Source organism: Ahaetulla prasina, chromosome 4 (genome assembly GCF_028640845.1).
Source record: "Ahaetulla prasina isolate Xishuangbanna chromosome 4, ASM2864084v1, whole genome shotgun sequence".
In the NCBI taxonomy this organism is placed as follows: Eukaryota; Metazoa; Chordata; class Lepidosauria; order Squamata; family Colubridae; genus Ahaetulla; species Ahaetulla prasina.
In genome coordinates this window covers 23,065,845-23,088,937 of record NC_080542.1, presented here as the reverse complement: position 1 = coordinate 23,088,937, position 23,093 = coordinate 23,065,845, and the positions used below count along the sequence as shown (strand labels likewise).

Here is a 23,093-nt window from a genome sequence, read left to right as displayed (position 1 = left end):
TCCCGAAGTCACGGCTGATCACCTCCATGAAGAATACAAAATACAGAACAATAGAGCTGGAAGTGACCTTGGAGGTCTTCTAGTCCAACCCTCGGCTTGCGTAGGAGACCCTATACCACTCTGGAAAAACGGTTGTCCAACCTTTTATTGAAAACTCCAGTGTTAGAGCACCTGCAACTCAGGGAGGCAATAGCAATAGCAATAGCTTTACAGCCCTCTCTAAGCAGAGTCAGAATATTTACAGAGTCAGAATATTGCCCCCAACAATCTGGCTCCTCATTTTACTGACCTTGAAAGCCTGAGTCATGATCAAACTGCTGGCAGTCGGCAAACTTAGCCTGCAATACTGCATTCTAACCACTGTACCACCACCGTGAGGAAATTTTTCCATACAGTGTAGTTCCAGATATGTAGAATAGTAAAGAAGCAAAGCTGGAGGAATTAGCCGATCACTTTGCTTACTATGGGTTGCACAGGCAAAATGAGGTCAGTATCATTCAATAATGAGTCACTATTGAGGCTGCAGGAGCAAAATATGGATCAGCCATTAGATAACTCTTTTCACTTTGATAGTTTTCTGCCTGCCCAAGGATAGTTAGAGATACTTTAACTCACCGGCAAGGAAAGGCCCTTACATTAAATATTAGGAAGAGCTCTTTATCAAGCTCCAAAAACCAAGAAAGACATTCTGTGATTCTTCCAAGCAGATTTTTTAAAAAACTGATCGTCATCTATAGACAGAATCTTGTCAAACTAAAGCAAACTACTACTCCCACACACACACACCCAAGCATATACTCTGCAAATTATGAGGGAGGAGCTACCTTCATCCTCTTTCTCTCACATAAACTATATAAACTGAGTTATCTCTTACTCCTGGACTACAATCCATCATATTTCCTTACAGTGTGACTATAAATTGTGCGCTTTCCATCATGAAAGATTTTTAGTTATAGGGAATTCCAGGTTAAGAACGAGTTCTGCTCCTCAGTCAGCTTTAACCTGAATTTGTATGTAAGTCGAACTCGTGCTTACGAAATGGACTGCCTATTACTAAAAATGGTGGATGGGATTGTCCTTCCTCAAACCAATGAACTGCTGAAGCTACGCAGTGCTTTCAGGAATGGCTTCAAACAGGCTGTGTGTTAAAAATGTGCAGCTTCAGCAATTCCTGAACGCATTGCACAGCTTCTATGGTTTGTTGACTCAAGGAAGGAGAATTCCATCTGCCATTTTTAGTAATAGGCAGCCTGTTCATATCTAGAGGTTGTCCTTAAGTCGGACATTCTTAACTCAGGGACTGTTTGTAATTATAGGAGATTAGGCTAGATAAATCTCTTCCAGTACAGCAGCTTGAATCCAATTGGTTTCAGGGGACTTAAGGGATGGACAAGCTTCATATTACATGAAGTGCTTAGATTATTTTTTAAAATTAAAATACTGAGATTCATCAGCCTGAACCCTCTCAGTTTTGGGTCAGGATGGAACACTCTGAATTTTGAAAGTGTGTTGTGAGCATTTTCCTCAAATGGCTGAAGATGCAAAAACCACTAGAGTAGCCCCATGGTGAGATAGGCGGCAAATAAATTTAACAAAAATAAATAGAGTAGTATCTTGGTATTTGTCATTAATTGGTTCCAGGAGGTATGACCAATACTAAAAACAACAAGCAGCAAACAAACCACGAAACTAACATGTCACCCTTTTTTCAGGGTAGTGAGTCATGAGGCAGCCAATATCGAAAAGTTCTAGCTTGTGCGTCGTACGAAACAAACAATGAGTACTGGAACAAAATTTCTGCATCAAATGCATTGAGTACCAAATTTGACAAGTTTCAAAGCAGTTAAATGCTCAGGTATTACTGTAAATAAATTTATCCAGGAACAACATGGCTGCCACGGGAGATGTGACCAGTTCCTAAACCCCTACTAGAAAACAGATTGCTGAGATGCCTTTAATCCTCTTATAGTCTGAATTCGGAAATGGGAAGTTTTTTGATGAAAGATGTGGAGTACATTTTGTGGAGTACCAAAAGCAAACCGAGTCCTCTTTTGTCTTTACTTGGATTTTGTAGGGAGATTTGGGGAGTGGGTAGGTTGTCTTTGTTTTCTACATTGTGTTAAGTCTATTGTACAGCTTATCTTATTTTTGTATGCCTGTTTCCCAGCCCAAAATGGCAAGAATCTATGCCATCAAAGATTGGCAGTGATGTCAGAGGCAGCTGGGGGGGGGGGGCGTTATAGAAATATTTAGGAACTGAATGCAGCCTTTGGGTGTGTGTGTGTGTGTGTGTGTGTGTGTGTGTGTGTGTGTGTGTCCTAAGATGGGCTATTCCCATTATACCCTACAATGCCTATACATTTCCCATTTCCCAACTGTCCTCCACTTAGCTTGCATCACTGTTATTTCTTCTTCTTCTTTAGAAGCCTAGCATTCTGGCTGCCAGCCCACCCGATTAGATCTCCTCTGCTCTAATTACTTTGCTGTGTTTAAGTCTATGCCAGCTTTGATTTCCTAACATGTTGATCGTATTGAAAATGGGACACACAAAAGCAATCTCTTTATAGCCAGCCAGATGATAATCCCAAGAGACCCAAGATCCAAAGATAAAGATTAAATATCTCATAAGGGAGGCTCAGAACTGGCTGGGCAGTGAAATACACATAGAATATGATACATATCAGTTTTTAGACTGACATATTGGCCAATCTATTCACTCTTGTTTGTGTAAAGATCGATCCCTCCCAGCTCTGAGCTATGGGACAAATATTCCCTTATCTATCTCAGTATTCGTTCTCTATATTGACCGGCCTTCCTATGTATTCATGCTTGCTAAACAAGAGCTGACGTTTTAAATGGGGAACAAGGACAGCCAAAAGGAAAAATACAAAAGGCAATAATGCTTGTGTACATTTGCTGTAATCCTTTGTTCTCTAAACATCAGAGTGCAATCATGTTTTCAACCCCTCCAAATGCTATTTTGGTGGAAATCTTTCACTCGTATTATGATAATCTCTCTGTGTCACTGATCAGCCCAGTTCACCAGCCCACCCTTCTACTGATCGGTCTTCCATGACCATGACCATCTCTGCCGGCCTCTATCCTTCTCCTCCATCCCTCTCTCTTTCCCTGCCCACTTCTCTCCCTCTTTCAGTCTACTCTGTCACCTTTGACCTAGCTGCTCCCTCATCTCGGCATCCAATTTTTCATCCTTTTCAAGGAGCCAGCTGATTGAAAGCAGAATTAAAAAGCGGGCTCTGTCTTCCTCTCCTCTCTCCTTTATTAGATGCTAATCCCTCAAACTTGGCACTGGTACCCCCTTGGCACTAATGAAGTTGTGTGTATGTGGTGGTTTTTTTGTTTTTTGTTTTTAATCAGCTGCTGCTCCACTTCTCTGCTGATTCCTATCCCCCAGGGACTGTGTCGCACTGGAGGGTGCTGAAGCTCTTCACTGCCTGCTCATTTATCACCCTGCTTATGCCACCTCTCCAGTCAGCCCAGCCGGTGTACAGAGATTCTTCCTACTGAGCAGCCACTGAGCAGCGTTTTTTACAAGGTGCAGGGTGAACTCCTGGGAATTGCTCTTTGAATCTATCTCTCTGCTTGCATCTTGTCTATTAGCACCAGCTGAATACCTTTTCCTTTCTTTTTTTTTTTTTTTTTAAGAGGATAGACCTTCATTTCTTATGTTGGCGTGATGGTCCAGGAGCGATTTGGTCAAATGTTCCAGGATTAGTCTCCATCCATCAACCGAGGGATCTTGAATCGCACCCATGATACTTGTGTTTGGGATCACTTCTTGAGCAATCTTCTTTTGGATCTGTTAAAGAAGGGGAATCAACATTTCCTGGATTTTGAACATCCAATATTTTCTTCAAATGGGGATATTTGAGGCTGATATGGTTTAAGTGGCATTGTGAGCTGTTGTTCATGGGCGATACTTTGGATACTTTGCCATCCAGTCTTTCAGCTCCCCCAAGCCACAAAGAGCCTTATCCACTTGGTTCAAATTGCTTCTTTTTTGGGTTGTGAACTGCTGGACCATTCTTACAAGAGTGCCACTCCTTCAGATACAGATTTCCTCTCTTCCTGCATTTGTTTCCATTATTCTTCAGTATGAACACTGGATTTCTGACATTCCTTCTGGGCAACAGTTTTTGAACTGGCAGAACTCCAAAGATTTGACACAGCCTGCTGCATGCTTGTGGCTTGTAATTGTGATGAATAATTAAAAGAAGAGGAAGAAGAGTTTGCAACCTTGTGGGAGAGAACCGTAAAGGAGCTGCCATGGGTTTGATAAAGACAATTTCTTCATTCATTCAGGAGAGGAAGAGGACTGAGAAATAATTCTTAAAGCAGGATCAACAAGGCATCTTGTGAGGCGTTTCATCCCAAGGAAAGGCAGCGTTGTGGGTGCAGCGGCTAAGCAAGTCACTTGCTTTGGATAGGCTGCACTCAAAGATCCAGTTCTAAACAGACTTAATGAGCCTGATGGACCCAACAGAGCTGCTGGGAAGCAAGCTAGGGGAGATTTAAGAAAGTGGGGGAGGCGTTTGAAATAAGTAGGAATTCCTAGAATTCTAGGCTTGGCTTTTCCACTGTAAAGCACAATAAACTGTGGAGTGCTTAGGAAGCTAAATCTTATGAGTTGGGTTTTTTGGGAGTCTTGGGTTCCTCCCAAAACTGGGGCCACCTTAATATTTGGCCTGGTTCTCATACTGTTGTTCTAGACTAGAGAAAGAAAAGGAAAATGTGGTGGGAGATTTATTGACATGGCAGAATGGCTAATCGTTCACCTTGAAGGGTATTAGCTTCTCATCACGGGTCTCCAAGGTAGCATTTTAGAGCTAGGTAAGGCCTCTGGAAGTTTTTAGGACTTTCTGTAATAGCTAAAGATAAATGTTAGTATGTAAATTTAGTAGTATGGAGTGTAAGACAGTGCCACCATCCAATAAGCTGATCTCTGCAGCCTAAGAGGGAATTTTTTTTCACTCCCTAAACCTATATCAACCCCTCATAACTATATGGGTGGCAGATGGTAATGATGGAAGGTTGGAGAAAGATGTCCATAATTGGGAAAGCTTCCTTAGATCTTCAAAAGAGGCTTTGCTAGTTACAGAAAAGAGATGAAAAACCTCCTAAATGATGTGTAGATTCTGTGGCATGCCAAAGGACTTTTAGCATTTGCTTTAAATTCATTGATGGTCTTTCAACGTTAGGAAGGGTTTAGGATTGTCTCTGCTTTTTATTCAGATTGAAAGGTTTTGTTCTTATTAACAGGGGAGAAAAAGAAAGAAAAGGCTAGTCAAAAAAGATCTTTTTAAAATATTCAGCACAAGCCATTTATCTTGCTGATAATATCCACAAACCTTGAGTCATAACATAGAGATGCTATATCAGATTTTTTTGAGGGCCGAGTGCAGAATTTTGTCACCTTCCATTTATAACCCATTTTCCCCCTATTACCTTTCCCATCTTTTTTACCACAAACACATACATACCCTGAAATCTATTAAGGCGTGAAGGATTAGCTGCATGTATCTTTTGCTCAGTCACATGAGGAGCTGTCATCAGGGAGCATCTAGGATTGATGGCACCCATCTCTTTATTTGTTCATTCAATCTCATTGGCACACATCCCTTGGAATGTAAGCGCAAACCATGTTTTTCCCTCTGATCCTGGATCCCATTTGTTTCTCAGAAAACTTTGCTTTCTATTCCTTATATCCTCAAGTAACTAGATCTAACTCCAAGTTCTGATATGCTTCTTTTTCTTTAGGGTGATTGCTTTGTTGGACACAGCCCGTTCTTTGCTAACAAAGATGAGGAAATGATGAAAATTGGAGAAGCAACTTGCCACCGGACTCTTGTGCAGAATTATTCATTAAATCCAGAAGACATCTGATTGATCCACCACTTAGAGCGACTTTGAACAATTGGGTTTGATCTCGAGGACCAACCCTTGTCTCTTCCTGCAGCTCTGGGGAAACTGTAACGATGATTCAATTAAGCCGAAGAGTTCGCTCAATGCTTTCTTTGGGCCTCAACTGTCTTGCCCTCTGCTTTTCCGTGTCGGCTTTCTGCACCAGCTATTGGTGTGAAGGGACCCACAAAGTGGTGAAATCACCTTGCCTTTCAGTGGTCAAGAAAGGGAACTGCGTACCCAACAACAGCAATGGGACTGTGGATGCGAATGAGACGGTGGACCCCCACAAAGTCCAGTACATCTGGGAGACGGGTGAAGACAAGTATGCTTTTCAGTATTTCCACACGGGTTTCTGGCTGTCATGTGAAGAACATCATGGAGGTATTAAAGAGGGTCACATCCCTGGGCAATTGATTCCATGGCTGTATTTGTGATTAGCCATTCATGTTTTCATGGGGTGAGCTTCTAAGAAGGAAACGGGGTGGGGGGGGTGGATTGGCTAGATAAGCAATGTAGACAATGTTGTAGGAGAACCTCAAGGGGCCACAAAGGACCTTAAAAAGTAGAGGTTTTTTTTTTAATTTATTTATTTATTTTGTCACAACAGTATATATAAGCATTGACCTGCAACAACTATATAATATATAAGCATAAGTATGTAATAACTATATTAATTAGATATAATGAAAGGGAATAATAGGACAGGAACGGTAGGCATGAAGGGACTAATGTATAAGTAAGAGCACAGAGTTTTTTCTCCAGGCAGACCTTCCTACCTCTTTATCCTCTACTTTTGTCTTTCAAAATTACTAGTGACAGAGATTTGTCTTATTCTGTGTGATGTAGTATAACCAACAACGATAATAATGAATAGCACAGTAGCAAGTGAAATCTTAGTATTCATATCCTCAGAAATCCTGGCGAGGCCCTTGGGCCAACTTTATCTTACACAATTATTCTTCCTTAATCTGATAATTTTGGAGGATTGTTGGCATATAAAATGGGAAGTGGGAAGGGAAAGACTTGTAGGAACCATCTGAGCTTTGGGGAGAGAGAACAAGATAAATACAACGGATAATTAAAAAAACGCTATTAGGTTACACACAGGATTTTTTTTCAATGAATTGTTAGAATGAGGGTACTAGCACTATGATTTCTTCTCTTGAACAAAGCAGAGAAAGATGCCACCAAAGCCCTTGGTTTGCTCAGTCCTCCTGTGTGAAAATTGGAGGTGGGTTATTTTCATCCCCACTGAGATTTTTTATTTTTTGTACTTTTGCAAATCTTGGCACCTGCTCTCTCTCTCCTTCCTGTATCTCAGAGCATGACTAAACAGATGTATTAAAGTGCTTTCTGCAAGTCTGTGAGCCCTGGAGAAGGGTATGCTGCCTAAATGGGGTTCTCTTCATTGCCAACCCCCCATTCTGCCTCACTAATGACACCTTAAGAGGGGCTGTCCTCATAGTTTTAATGTGGGGCGAGTTAAAGTCAATGATTAATGGATACACCCTGGCCGCCAATTCTGGATGGTGGCGATTCAGGCTGATCCAACTTTCCAAGTGGAAAGAACCAGATGCTGCTATTGTCTAAATTAGAAATATTTTGGAACAAAGATTTTTGTTCATGGACTGGAGACAAGGTGACCTGTCTGTACTGAGGCGCAGAGCTGATTACAACCCTTAGTGATTACCTGCTTGTGCAGGCAGTCCTTGACTTATGAATTATGAATTATGGCCATGACGGTCATTAAACAGGTCATCAAGTGACTATGCCCCATTTTACCACTTTTTTACGGTGGTCATTAAGTGAACACTATAGTCATTAAGTGAGTGTGGCAGTTGTTAAGTAGATTTGTTTCCCCACAATGGGCTTCTTTTGCCAGAAACTAAAAGTACATGCCAGAAACTGGTTAAATATCCATCGCAGTCATGTTACTACGGGAGACTGCAAAGGTGAGCTCATTGCCAAGCATCAAAATGTGGTCATGTGAATCAAGTTATGTGGGTGCAGCCATCAGAACTTTGAAACTGGATCATAAGTAGCTCCGGGGAAGCCCGTCATAACTTTGAATAGTTACTTAGCAACTGGTCATTTATTGAGGATTACCTGTGCTTTGAACGGTATGGTTAGTGATATGTATAAGATTGGATCCACAGCAAAACTTTGTTGTGTTTATTTATTATTTATTTATTATTTTATTTTTCGCATTTTTATACCGCCCTATCTCCCTAGGGACTCAGGGCGGTTTACAGCCAGATAAAACATATATATGAATACAGAGTAAAACCACAGTTAAAAAACTTATTAAATAAGGCCGAATATTTAAAATAGAAATACAAATAATAAAACCCCATTAAAAACTAAATTCAAAATTTAAAAAATTCTAGTCCAGTCCTGCGCAAATTAATAGATGTGTCTTAAGCTCGCAGTGGAAGGTTCGAAGGTCAGGAAGTTGGCGAAGTCCTGGGGGAAGTTCGTTCCAGAGGGTGGGAGCCCCCACAATTAACACTTAACAAGTGTTAAGGGAAAAAAGAATCCAAGGCCTTTGAGATGGACCAGACTTGAACACATTTGGACTAGATGACCTCCAAGACCCCTTCCAACTCTGTTATTGCTACTAAAAAAATGAATATAAAAACTACTTTTGCTGTAGTACAATAATAGAATCTTGCAACTCTGAACAAGCCTCTTTTCTCCCTGCCGTTATTCTAGGGAGGGTCAAGTGTGAAATACTTTCTCAAATTACATTCTTGCTTTGGGCTCAAATTTCTTTTATTTGGCTGTTGCTTTGGCTGCAGCGCTTCCTCCTGTTCCTCAAGGTTATTCTCACAGCCCAATTCTTGGACCGTGGCCCACTACCCAGCTGGGCCCCGTTTGAAATCGGGCTGCAGAAGCAAGCGGGTGAACGCATGTGAGCATGAAGCTCCCCTCAACTGAGCAGTGGCCACTTGCTCTCGCGTGCAAAAGTTCCCCTCATGTGAATGGCTGGCCCTTGCACAAGAGTGCAAATGGAGCTGTGTGCACTTGCATGTGCGCACCTGCCACTCACACAGAACTATTTTCTCCTCCCCCGTTGTGCTGGGCAGCCAAGCCAGAAAGGTTGGGGGTCGCTGCATTACACCATCTCATATGAGGACACAACCAAAAGAAGAGGTTGCCATAGAAGTTTAGGTTGCAGTTTGCTGCACAACATGAAGGGCTCTGTCCAAAGAATCGTCCTCTTTCACTTCCTCCAAATCTAGGGCATTCCTTGCCTTGATCAAAATCATTTTGAAGTAGAAATTGGGAAAATGGTGTTCCCATTTAGCTATTACTGAAGTACAATTTTTGAGATCCTCAGACATTACAGAAACAACTTCTCTAGAGCTGGCTGGGGAATTCTGGGAGTTAAAGTCCACCAGGCTTAAAGTTGCCAAGGTTGGAGATCCCTGCTCTAGAGTACTATAGGCTCTCTCTAATTTTGTTTAATTTACACAAAATAACTGTACAGTTTGGAAAAGAGGGCCTTTGTTTGCATAGCACACTGAACAGCAACTAGCCAGTAATATTTAAGCTGAATTAAGTTTAAGTTTATGTTGAATAAACTTGGCAGTTTCATAGTTCAGTGTATTGTACAAACTCAGAAAAAAATGCTTAGTAGATTAAAAGGAGGTAAAATTAGCTGTGAATAATCAATACTGTTCAGTATTGATTCAGTATTCAGTAAACTATCTTTACTGTTCAGAATCATTCACAGTAAAGATAGTTTTATGACTATAATGGAGCTGGACCATCATGGTCGTAAGTTACCATGTGACCAACCTAATGCTATGCCCTTTTTTGCAGTGGTCATTAAGCAAATACACTGATCACAAAGCAAACCATTAGCTCATTATGGGCATGTTTTTTCAAAACATTGGAATTTAAAGCTTAGCTGTCATAAAATGAAGTCATGTGACCACTGGATGCTCAAATGGCTGTAAATGGAGCCCAGTTGCCAAGTGTCTGAAATTCGGTCATTTGATTTGGGGACGATCATCAAAACTTCAAATCTGGGTTGCAAGGCAGCTCCAAGGTAGGTTCATAGTTGCTTCGGCCAGCACTAAATGTCCAGTCATAAATTGAGGACTACCTGTAGCCAGTCAAATCCAATTTTAAGAGAGGAAATAGACCCCAATTTTACCTTTATTGGAGAATTCTTTGGAAAAGAACATCATGGTTGTTGTTTTTTGAGACATGTCCAAAGATGGACATGTTCACTAGCTTGACTTCTCAGCATAGATCCCAAAACATCTCCTTCACAGCATTATGGAAAATGTACCTAGCACCACAGTCTCCCAATTATTATAAGAGGGGCCAAGCGGCTGGACAAAGTTGCCAGACCTTGTGAATCAGAATTTAGAGAGCAGTTAGAGAAACTGAGAACTTTGAAAGCCATGGTTTAACCCTTACCTAACCCAAATGCTCTCCAACTTCCCAAGCCTCCAGCTGGATTTTGCTGGCTAGGGATTCTGCAAGTCAAAATCCAATGTATTTAGAGGGTTTTTGATTAGGGAAAGCTACTGTAGATGAGGAAAAATGGTGTTCGGACTATGGCACTCTTTCTTTGGTCCATTGCTAGATCTCCTTGTCTTCTCAACCTTGTGCAGTTTCTTGCTGAGATCAGCTCAGATCTAACTGCCACTAGTCAGCAGCAGAAACTGAAAGATCCCCTTTTCCCAGGGGCAGGGGAGGGAGAGCGTCACAAATGTTGGCATTCATTGTCACGTACAGCAGCAGCTGTGGCTAACCTGTCATTGTCTTCTCTCACCGTTCCCTTCACGCCAGAGGAGAAGTGTCGGAGTTTCATTGAGCTGCCTCCAGAGTCAGAACAAGGTGAGAATTTGGATGGCAAAATAGGCCAGCGCATGCAGGTGCAAAATGAGTGGGAAGCAACTCCGTAAGTACTGCAAAGCCTATTTTTTCTGGGATAAAGTTTCAGCTAATCAAGTGTTGCCTTCTCAAAGAGATAGAAAAGCCTTGTGGTTTCTCACCCTGCACTCAGTCATTCCAAATGCCTTTTTTGTTGTCAGGTTTTTTTCAGCCCATCCCAGCTGGGCTCTTGAATTTTATAAGCAGAGCCAGTGGGAAAGCTTCAGTCAGTCTCCTGGGTAACAGAATAATTTAGTCGCTGCCATCATCTTCTTTCCTGGTAGCAAAGCAGAGAAGCCTCTTTCTTCCCCATAACCCCTTTCTTTTTCCCGCAGGAGTGCTGTGGCTCTCCGTTGCTTCCGAATTTCTTTATATCATCCTGTTGAGTATTGGGTTCTTGCTCATGTGTTTAGATGCTATCTATTATGCCAACTTCATTGACGGTCTCAAGATCAACGCTTTCGCAGCTGTAATCACTGTTTTGTCAGGTATTGCTACTTGCCCTTTCCTGTCCATCCCTTTATTCTGTGTAGACAGAAATGTCTCGGAGATAGCACTGATATAGATTTTGCAATCTTGGGCACTTTCAGAGGGGTAGATTTCATCTCCCAGAATTCTTAGCCATGTGGCCAAGCCTAATTAATCCTAATTAATGCCCAATGTGTGTGTGGGGGAGAAAGGGTTATGAAACTGGGTGCGATTCACTTAACAATTGCCTTGTTGTAACGTGAGCCATGGTGGCAAAGTGGTTAGAATGCTGTATTGCAGGCTAACTCTGCCAACTGCCAGTTCGATTCTCATCGGCTCAAGGTTGACTCAGCTTTCCATCCTTCCAAGGTTGGTAAAATGAGGACCCAGGTTGTTGAGGGAAATATACTGACTCTGTAAACTGCTTAGAGAGGGCCGTAAGAGAGGCCATGAAGTCTAAATGCTGTTGCTATTGCCTTACTTAGCGATGGAAATTCAGGTCCCAATTGTGGTCGTTTAAGTTTAAGACTGCCTGTATATTCCCATCATTCCTTTCCCCGCTCTACACATCCATTCTTTTATAGAGAATGCACTGGGGAGAGCCTTACTCTTAGATTTTGTTGAATCAACCCACAACTTGCACATGTATATATATATGGGCATGCCTGCTTGCTCACTTAGGCTGTTGATTGCTACCTGCAACACTTCCCAGGTGCAGAAGAATTGTGGCTGAATGGGCTCTTCTTCTCCACAGGTCTCCTGGGCATGGTGGCCCACATGATGTACATGACTGTCTTTCAGGTAGCTGTAAACCTGGGGCCAAAAGATTGGAGGCCCCAAACATGGTATTATGGATGGTCCTTTGGGTGAGTAGCCAGCTTTGTGGAAGGTCTTTTTCCACCTTGTCTTGTAATTCTTTGGACCAGGTCAGGATGGAAGAAAAGAGAGGATTTGATCAAAGTAGAAAAGGTGGGGGAGAGGAAGAGATTCGGAAGTGTCCAAGAATGGTTAGACGATCCAAGGGGTGGCTGATTGTAAATTCCTGTGATAAACAGCACAAGATTCCGATCTACCAAAACGTATAGTCTGCTCATTTTTTATGACAATAGCACAGCGGAAGGTAAAACAAAGAGTGTAAATCTGAATGAGTTAGAACAACAAAATATAAAAATCCTGAATTTCCAGAGATATTTTAGAGAAAGCTGTCTAATAACTCAAGAAGCCTGGTTTTTTTACTTGTAAAACTGGCAAAAGATGACCGTGAAAAAGAAGAATGATTCTAAAACACCAAGAGGTGGGTGTCCACGGGCAGATGGTTCAAAAAAGTCACGAGGATAGCCATGATAGAATGACTGAATCCTTGTTCCTTTTATGTGGGCCAAGAAACGGGTGGGACTTTAATTGCCCAATGACAACTGCTGTCGTGACTGTCTCAGTCACCTCTGCAACGAAGCATATTTAAAATTCATGGACGAAGCTTCTGTTTTTATTTATAATAGAGGAGACATTGACCTTGGCCTTAATATTGAGATTCTGGAGATGAGGGAACTTTGTGGATGAATGAAGCAGTGCGTCTGAGTGGGTGGATAAATGCTTGGGAATGGTGATGGACAATTGAGGAAGACCTCAGGGTACCAATGGCCGAAGGATTCTTGTTCTCTCCTCCTTTGCTTACCTCTCCTGACGTTCTCCCCACAGCTTGGCCTGGCTCTCTTTCACTCTCTGCATGTCAGCCTCTGTGCTGACTCTCAACACTTACACCAAGACTATTCTGGAGTTCAAGTACCGTCGGCAGATTTTTGAGAAATACACCGCATCAACGGGGAGCATTCGGGGTTCCAACTCGCCAGCGCTGGACCCTGATCTGGAGCGTTTCCTATGGGAGAAATACATCTTCAGCGTCAGTGAATCTCTAGACTTCTCTGCAAGTCCACCCGGCCGCTTAGCTCTCAGCGGGGACCGGAAGGAGTGTTCTGGAGGATATTCTGGCCTCCCAAGGAGTCACAGTGGAGATACCAAGGATGAGGATGATGGGGAACCTTGCTGAGGAGAGGAGGTTGTGTAGAAAAAGAGAGCCATCCTTTCTCTTCTCCCTGTCACACTCACTCCCTCACACATCTAGTTTTAATGATGTTTTCTTCTTTCTCCTGTTGAACCTCTCAGTAACTTTCATAGCTGATTATTGAGGACCTTTTTTAAAGAAGGTTTTTACCCTATGTTTTTTTCATATATGGTACAACTCAAGGTGGCAAATTTAACAATATTCTGTACTATTTTCCCCAAAAGAAAACTGTGGGGTAAGTTGGCGGAGAAAGAGACTGGCCCAAAAATCACCCAGCTGGTTTTACATGTTTAAGGTGAGATTAGAATTTATCAGGGGATTAGCCCAAAATCATCCACACTGTGTTCATGCCTAAAGCGGGACTAGAACTCACTGTCCCCTGGTGATTGACCCAAAGTCACCCAGATGGCATTCATGCCTAAGCTGGGACTAGAATTCACCATCTCCTGGTGATTGGGCTAAAATCACTTAGCTGGCTTTTATGGGTAAACTTTCATGGGTCTAGAACTCATAATTTTCTTGAGGTAGTTCTGCAGATTTAAAAAAGACAAGATTGCCAGATCCAGGGATCTAACCTCCCTGTCAGAACAATAGCAGACCATAAAGGAAACTTTATTGATTTGGAATGTGATGGGTGTTGTTGAATGTCTCAGGTCAAGGCAATTCAGCTGCAAAGACCAAATGGATTTTGGAGATTGACCTTTGTGACTGATCTTAGGCACTGAATTACAGAAAGCTTTGCCAAAATAAAACGGAGCTGTCTTACCGACCAGTTAATTTTTGGCAGAACTGTTGCCTGATTCCTGAAAGCTGGTAGACAAGTGCTACTAAACTTTTCTGCTCCAGAAATCAAAAGGTCTATTCGTATCCTCTGTAATATTATCTCTTTGCCTGTTGGTCAAAAGCTTTTCAAGTCATCAAGAAATGATGGAAAATTACTAATGAAACAGCTCATTACACTGTAACCATTAATTACCGTATATACTCAAATATAAGCCGATCCGAGTATAAGCCGAGGTCCCCAATTTTACCCCAAAAAACTGGGGTAAACTGGGGACTCGAGTATAAGCCGAGGGAGGGAAATGAGGCAGCTACCGGTCAGGGAAAGCCTCCCTCCCTCAGCCGAGAAGGCTGGCGGCTCCCCCGCCCCGCCCTCTCACTGCACTGGCAGGGCTTCCCCGCGCTAATGCAAAAGCCCGCCAAGTTTGCACCATCCGGTATAATGTGAAAAAAAGAAAAAAAAAAAAACTCGAGTATAAGCCGTATATACTCGAGTATAAGCCGAGGGGACGTTTTTCAGCACAAAAAACGTGCTGAAAAACTCGGCTTATACTCGAGTATATACGGTAGGTCATTAATCTCACCAACAACTACCTGTAAAGGAAAGTTTAAGACATCATCCAAGCATTGATTGGAATCAAAATGCCCATATTATTATCATTTCCACTCTCATTTCTAAATGTTCTCTTAGAAACTTCATCAAGTCATACATATTTTTCTCGAGAGATCTTTCTAAGGATGTAGGGAGATCATTGAAAAAATATCCTACCAAATCAAAAATGATCTTGAGCTACCAGTATCTCTCCCCATACCCTGCCTCCCAACTGTACAATGCAGTGTTTTGTTAGATTACCACAGACCAGGCCTGCTTAGAGTCTTCATTTTTCTTATGGTTTCTGAGAGCCAGTTTGGTCAAAGCCCCCTGCAACTCATTCTAGTGGCTTTCTTTTGATTATCTTAATTAGATATTGGGGCATTCACTTACATTGATGGATACAGTAGGCTTCAGAGGAAGTAGATCCTGGATAGACCTCTTTCCATTTGTATTTCAACTTCTTATGAAAAAACCCTCATCTGTCCAAGATGAATTGGCCTGTATAATGGCTAGTATATTATATATTTTTGAGAACCTCTCTAATAACACAGGAGTAGTTCAGACGAGTGTGAAAACTCATGTTTAGTTCTTACACCACACACATACCTGCTTTCTGCTTTCTTCTATTTGGAGGTTGGTTCAGTAGCACAACAGGGGGCACTCCCATACCTTGCTCTATCATACCAACTGGTTTGTTGAATATTTTGGTAACAGCATTTTTGAGAATGTGTGTGCCAAAATTCAACTTTCACTGTTGTGGAATTACTCCCATTGGACATGAAACTTTGCTATCAAAAAATGCCCAAGTATCTTTTGTGATATGGTGTGTGCACAGTATGGTTGTTTAAGTAATAGAGTAGGTATAGCTTCCCACAGTTATTCCAAGTAATGACTTAGCCATTTGGATCAGATATTCTGCCCTGCAATTTCACCCTCCCCCCCCATCTTGTCATGCAGCATTGCTTCTGCTCTCTTCGCCTGGCCTCCCTCCCTTTTCCTGCCCCCCCCCCAATATCCCTGCCCTCCCCCAAAACCCATTTGTAGCTGTCTGGTTAATCTCATCTGCTTTAGCATCATGCAATTTTCTCATCTGTAGGGAATGAAGGAAGAGCAAGAGTCATTAATTTCTGGTTGATTAAAGAAATTAAGGAATTAATCAGTGTCAGTCTGCTTCATTTCATAAGTGGGGGAGGGAAGAGGAAGTTTCCAGCTGCTCTTCATTTCTCTGCTTGAGAGAAAAGAAAATCAAGCAGGGGGATCGGTACGAAGCCCATCACAGCAGTTTAGGATCTCCTGAGAGAACCTTGTGTGATCTCATAGGTGGGCAAGTAGGAGTGATTTCCAATTGGCTTAATAGGAACCATTTTAAAAAGTCTCTGCCTTCCTCTTTGTAAATTACACCGCTGAGAAAGAACACTAGCAGAATCTAGGAATGGAACTTCTGTTCCTAGGAACAGAGTATTAAGCTCCAATTCTAATCCTGATCTCAAGGAACTAAATCCTTTATCCCTTGTCCAGTTGTAATTTTGAGCTGTAACTAGTGCACCTAAATAATCCACCAAAACAGTCAATCTAGAAGTCTGTCCTTCCCTGAGAATTTAACTGGAGGTGCGGGGGGGGGGGGCAGCAATTCCTTACTTTTTTTTTTTTAATTTACATTTATATCCTGCCCTTCTCCGAAGACTCAGGGCGGCTTACATTGTGTAAGGCACAATTTATATTTTACAATTTATAAATATTGTTAGTCTAAACCCTAACAATATTTGTTTAGAAGAGAGATGTCCTGATTCCAGAATGGGCCTGGTTCGTGCTTAATTCAAGCATAACCTTTAAAAGTTCGGGGGGGAAGAATGTCACCTACCTTCTTGTAAAGCTATTATTAGAGAAACATTGTATGATCAGTTCCTGGAAGGCTGCTATTGAAGAATATATATGAATAATAGCATATTATATAAATTATATACTATGATTGTATGTTATATATGTATAATAGCAATATATAAGAATAATGATATTAATAATGGTATATTGCATCCTGACAGGAACAGTTTATCCGAGATGGTCTGTTCCATCCAAATCAATGCAGCACTCACCTGATTGGTTGGTCTTCACTTTTGGGGTCTTCAGGTCTTCAGTGCTGACTTCTGGACTAACCCATGCAACTTTCTTGGCAAGATTTTACCCTAAAAGAAGTGTTTACCCTTGCCTTGTTCCTAGGACTCAGCAAGAGGGGTTTCCCCACCTTCAGATGAAGGGTTCACTTTTGGGGTGTGTGTGAGAGAGAGAGACCAACCAAGTGTTGATCCATAATTACTGCAGGAATTGACCAACTGGCTTGTCACCCAAGCCTGACATCATGGTCTGAGAGAATGACTGGCCCAAAGTCACCCAGCCGGCTTTCTAGGTGAAACTAGAACTCACAGCCTCCTGGTTTCTAGGCTGATGACTTAACTGCTGGACCAAACCTAGGGCTCAGCAAGAGTGACTGGCTCAAAGTCATTCGGTTGGATTTGTATCTAAGGTGGGACTAGATCTCACATTCTCCCAGTTGCTAGCCTGGATCCTTAACTGGCTCTTAGTACAACCATTCAGAGCAAGTAAATCTTAAATAAAAAAGGAAGATTTTGGGCACACTCTAGCTCAAGAATCCATTATCTTTAGATATTCATTTCTATGGATTCTTGGGCCCCAAATCTTCTCTTTTCTTTTAAGATTTACTCACTCCCAATAGTTGTACAGCCCCTTTCCAATTTCAGCCGTTTTCAACTGTAGGACATCAAATTCTGGCATTCAACAAGTCCCTGGAGATGGATTAAAAAGCAGGTGTTTCACCCCAAATAGACCATCCTTTGCTTCCAGGTAGGCATATACAATTTATAAGGGCTAATGTACCAGTAGAGGGTCAATGGGAGAGGTCAAAACAAAATTGGTGAAGGTTTTCTGTGTGGTATCAGAAACACCCCATCCCATAACCAGGAAAGGACCCAGAACAGCAAAAAGGTTAGGGATTGGGTAAAAAAAAAAGCCTTTAAAAAAAAAAAGCTACAGTACTTTTACTATATTATTTAATGAAATACCAAAGGGAAAAAAGATCTATATTGAATACTAAAAGTTGAATCACATTAAAAAGTAACAACATCTAAACATAAATAAAACACAAAAATATTATGAGAAAACTTTCTAGTTACATGTTCTTCCCTTCTCAGCCATTTATTTCCTCAACTGCTGACCACAATCTAGATGTTTAAACTGTACATTAAATATTAAAGATCGCCTGCTGGTATCAGTTGAAATCCTTTCATCTGTTAGTTTTGATTGGTCTCATCTTTTTTCCTAAAACACATATTCTAAATGTCCAAATTTGCCCTGCTTTATAGATATACTGGGTATTATCAGTTTTGTGATTCCTGCATTTTTTCCAATTTTGGTTTCTCAATCTGATATTATCAGCAAAGTTCACCTTTTCCAATGTTGTAACAGATTTGTTCTCCTTAACTGTCAACATGTATCTTAGTAAATTGTGATATTTTTCATTTGTATTTTCAAGAATTATGCTTAATAAGAATAAATGTGGCTTCAGCACAAATTTTATTTTAGGATTTTCTGAATATGTTGATGTAGTTCACTGTTAATAGTTTTGTGGGTTTTTTTGTGTACATAGCCATTACATGTGATCCTTCTTTGTTATGGCATTTCCAACATTAATTGCTATATGATTTGCCTATCTTGGTAATTATTGACAGGGTTATGTACCATCTGTAAAATATTTTACACTGATTTTCCCTTAAATTATAACTTAGAGTAAATTGTATTAATTTCCCCATGACTCTTCTAATTGTTGTACTGTGATTATTTCTTTGATGATACACATTCACTTTATCATACAATTTTTATTTGTTACATCTTGTCATATTTAAATGTCATATTTCAATAACAATTTATATGGGTGTCCTAATAGGTGATCTTGATTTTGTGTAAGTCTTTCAAACTCTGTCATTCTCAAAGTTCCTCCTTTCTTGAGATCACTTATTATCTTCTAACATTTTGTAAGTATATCAGTCATAATAAATTCCTACCTTCATTAAGCAGTTCTTGATGTGTTTTACCCTATATCTAGAATCTGGATGTACCATATTGGTGTATGTGATTAAATCTTAAATTAAATCAAGTATTAAATTAAATATTCGTCCCTGAAGTAAAAGACGTTTGATGGTGAAGCTAAAAGCGAAGTTGCCAGACTTATTCTCATTTTAATAGATTCCGGTTTTTTTTTCAAATCTTGTTTTATAATATGTGCTTTCAAATTATTTTCTTCTAGTTCTTTATACCACAAGTATCTATGAAGTCCATGGGCTAAACTCCTTCTATATTTGACAATCTACATTTTAATCCATTCTCTTATCCATGATAGATACATTATATTGTTATGCTGGAATAACAATATAATTTAACCACCCCTATCTTTTGAAGCTTGTAAAATTTTAACTACTAGATTACCATGTTTTAGTTTTTTCCTCATCTTTCTAGCTCTTTCTTTAAAATATCTTTCTGCGATTTATTATAATTATTCTGAAATATGTCTTTTTTTTTACATCTTGTCAAATAAAGATCCAAATATTTCACTGGATTTTTTGTCATTTCACAATTTTTCACAAAATAATCACGATTCTTTTTCCATAGTCTTCTGAGGTTACATTCTTCTTATTATTTTTGTTTTCTTTTCATTGATTTTAAATCCAGAGAATTCACATAAAAGTCTTCGATCTCATCAGATGCCAACCCTTTGAGGTAGTCCAGACAAGAAGCTCCAGTCATGAGTACTAATACTAACTTTCTTATAAATTACAGTATCAGAATATCAGTCTAAAAGTATCTCTTCCCTACTTTAGTTTTACACACCGAAGACTAAGTAGGGTCCCTTCTGAGATGCTTTCTCTACCCCTATCCTTTCTTTGAATTGAAATTATATTTATCAGATGTCTGTCTAGACTGCAGCTCTTCCTCCTGTCCTTCAAATTAATTCTCACATACCATTATATCAGTTGATAGTGATAGTGCATAATGGTCAGTAGTACATTATTTCAACTTGTGTTCCTCTCCCTGAATTTTAATCCCAAATATTTATCTGTTTCACTAAATCATGTCCACCAAAACATTTAAAGCAATTACAAATACAGGGAAAAAGAGGACACGTTTGCCTGATGTTTTTACGTCTTGGAAAAATTGTGGAAAGTGTTCCTCTTTGCTGTTTGCTGTTTGTATGCCCTCCACCCAAATTTTAAATCCTATTCCTGGATGCACGTTGTTTAAAAATGCTAATAAAAAAGATAATTCCGAGTTTTCTGCACTGAAAAATATTGCTGCTGCTTCTATTTTTTATTGTTAACATATTCTACTGTGGTCCATTTATTATATAAATCTACTGTTGCCCTTCATTTTCCTATTAGGAATGTAACTAATTCAATTTGTATCAGGGGTGAAATGCTCCCAGTTTGGACCGGATCAGCCGATCTGGTAGCGATGGCGGTGGTTCAGAGAACTGGTAGCAAAAATCCCTGCCCGCCCCCGCCCGTGCCCACACAATCATCCTGTCGCCCGCTTGCCTGCTTGTCCACTTGCCGCTTCTTTCCAGCTTGCTCTCTTTTCTGTAAAAAATGCTTTTAAAAGGCTAAAAAAAGGCTCTGACGAACACAGCTGAGCCACACGATCATCAGAGCTTTTTTTTACTTTTAAAAGCATTTTTTACAACCTATTTGGCCGCTGTTCTACTTACCCCATGCCTCCTATTGGTGTGCACTGCACATGCACCTCGCATTTGGTGTGTGGTACACACTGCGCATGCGTGCACTGCACATTTGGTGTGCAGTGCGCATGCACAGCCAGCAAACCAGTAGTAAACTGGTTCAGATTTCACCACTGGTTTGTATGTATTATTTCAGAAACACACTTTGCTGAAATTATAGTAAATAGTTCATAGTCGGCATTTAGTTTAGGAATTGGTCCATTTGATTGAAGTTTCTCCAAATCAAAAGAAAGGTCTTTCATTGAATGACAGATTGATTGCCCATCTTGCCTTTGCAAATTGAAATTCCTTCAGCTTTCTGCTTCTCTTACCATGGCTGCCAAGGATGTTCTAGGCCACTAAGGAGGAATCAAAACTTTGAATGGAGATGTTTCTCTGCCATTCTGTTTGGAAAAATACAACCAAAAACTTCAACCAAAAACTGTCTGCTATTATTATTATTATTATTATTTATTATATTTGTATACCGCCCATCTCCCGAAGGACTCAGGGCGGTTCACAGTCAAAAAAAAAAAAAAAAAGCCAACAGAAAACATATAATACATAAAAAACAGCTAAAAGAATAGATAGTTAAATTCAATTGATGCTCTAACTTTTAAATACAAATTTAAAACATCATTTAAACCCCTTTTTTAAAAATCCCAATTTAAAACTACATTCAAGCTAGTCCTCACCCCATTCCTAAGAGGACTATAAGGGGCGTGCATAAGAGCACAAAAGTGCCTACCGTTCCTGTCCTATTGTTCCCTTTCATTATTTTATTTATTTATTTATTAATCAAATTTCTATACCGCACCATCTCCCAAAGGACTCAGGGCGGTTCACAGCCATATTAAAATACACAATACCAATACAAATATAATAAATAACAATATTAAAAATAACAATATTAAAAAACAATTAAAACCAAATATTTGATGGCCAAATCATTAAAACGGTAAAAGACCGATTTAAAACCCATTTAAAATTTCACAAAAATATTTCTTAGGCTAGTCCAGCTCGATGGAATAATAAGGTCTTCAGTTCACGTTTGAAGGCCCGGAGGTCGGGGAGTTGTCGTAACCCCGGAGATAGCTCGTTCCATAGGGCCGGTGCTGCCACAGAGAAGGCCCTCCCCCTGGGGCCCGCCAACCTACATTGTTATCAAATTAATATAGTTATTGCATACTTTTATTTATATATATGTTTTTCTTTTATGATGTGTTGTTGTTTTATGTCGATGTTTGCGTATACTGTTGTGACAAATAATAATAAAAAAAAAGTTAGCCCCATCAGTGTCCCAGCAATGTTCCTGCAGGATACTTTCTCAAGTTTCCCACTCAAGCCAAGAGAATGGCCTGTCCATTGAAGTTGCCACAGTCAATGGTGAAAGATCAAAGACAGGGCGAATAGGGCAAGTGGCTGGCAAGGGATGCCAGAACTGAGCCTGATCTTCATTATCTAATGATAACAAATCAGGATCTGGTAAACCAATTGTTCTCCACTTTAGATAACACGCCATGTACAGGTAGTCTTTGACTTATGACCACAAATTGAGCCCAAAATTTCTGTTACTAAGTGAGACATTTGTGAAGTGAGTTTTGAATGATTTTACAACATTTCTTGCCATAGTTGTTAAGTGAATCATTGCAGTAGTTAAGTTAGTAGCATGATTGTTAAGTGAATCTGGTTTCATCACCGACTCTTCTTGTCAGAAGATCACCTAAAAAGTGAATGCATGATGTCGAGACACTGCAACCGTCATAAATATGACTCAGTTGCCAAGCATCTCAATTTTGATCACGTGGCCATGAGGATGCTGCAATGGTTGTAAGTGTGAAAAATGATCATAAATCACTTTTTTCAGTGCTGGTGTAACTTTGAATGGTCACTAAACGAACTGTTGTAAGGCAAGGACTACCTGCACATTCCAAGCTAGCTGGAGTAATGGTTATAGGTGCGCTTTGGTTACAGATGGAGGATATCAAATTGGTGAAGGCTGTGGTGGAGGCTTACTGCCTTTCCTCATTGCTAAGTTGAAGGGTTGTTTAACCAGGGGTGGGATTCTGCTGGTTCGGACTGGTTCGTGCGAACCAGTAGCCTGGTGCTATGCTGTCCTATTTAGCTGCATTTTTAAGCCACGTGCATGCATGCAAGCGTGTGTGCAAAGTGCATATGCAGAAGGCTGCGCATATGCTCACATTTTCAGTGCTGGGCAAATCAGTTGTTAATTCATGTGCCACCCACCTCTGTGTCTAACCATCCATCCTTGAGCTGGCAAAATGCTAGGCAGTACTAACAATGGAACTTGCTAACTTACCAGGACCATCTCGCTTCTGCATCTGTTGCCTCTGTCCCGATTCATTGCAATCTCAACTTCAAGATAATGGGTGGGAATGCCTAACAGATGTTACCCATTTCCAGGTTTCCAACAGGAAGAATCAGAATAAGAGGAGAAAGTGCTATTTCTAACCATATTCTAGCTAAGGATGAATTAAGCCTGTCTCACCGGGTTAGAGAGGAGATGAAGGAACATCACAGGGACATGGAGGGTGGGAGAGATTGCAGGCCCATGTTAAGGGCAGGTAGAA

The 23,093-nt window shown here is 40.5% G+C and overlaps 1 protein-coding gene across 10 annotated transcripts in view; it reads left to right on the top strand.

Moving 5' to 3' along the window:
* Positions 1-19,296, top strand: part of LOC131197606 (germ cell-specific gene 1-like protein) — a 32,113-nt gene extending 12,817 nt beyond the window's left edge. For 3 of the 10 annotated variants that reach the window (XM_058181875.1, XM_058181870.1, XM_058181874.1), the window contains exons 2-6: positions 5,779-6,306; positions 10,732-10,779; positions 11,151-11,303; positions 12,038-12,149; positions 12,982-19,296. In XM_058181875.1, coding sequence (XP_058037858.1) covers positions 5,997-6,306; positions 10,732-10,779; positions 11,151-11,303; positions 12,038-12,149; positions 12,982-13,330 — 972 coding nt within the window. In that variant the 5' untranslated portion in view covers positions 5,779-5,996 and the 3' untranslated portion in view covers positions 13,331-19,296. Of the gene's footprint in view, positions 1-3,378; positions 3,557-3,666; positions 5,648-5,778; positions 6,307-10,731; positions 10,780-11,150; positions 11,304-12,037; positions 12,150-12,981 lie in introns of all 10 variants that reach the window. The other 7 variants (XM_058181871.1, XM_058181868.1, XM_058181867.1 and 4 more) reach the window with 5 other exon arrangements.
* Positions 19,297-23,093: the final 3,797 nt, after the last annotated feature.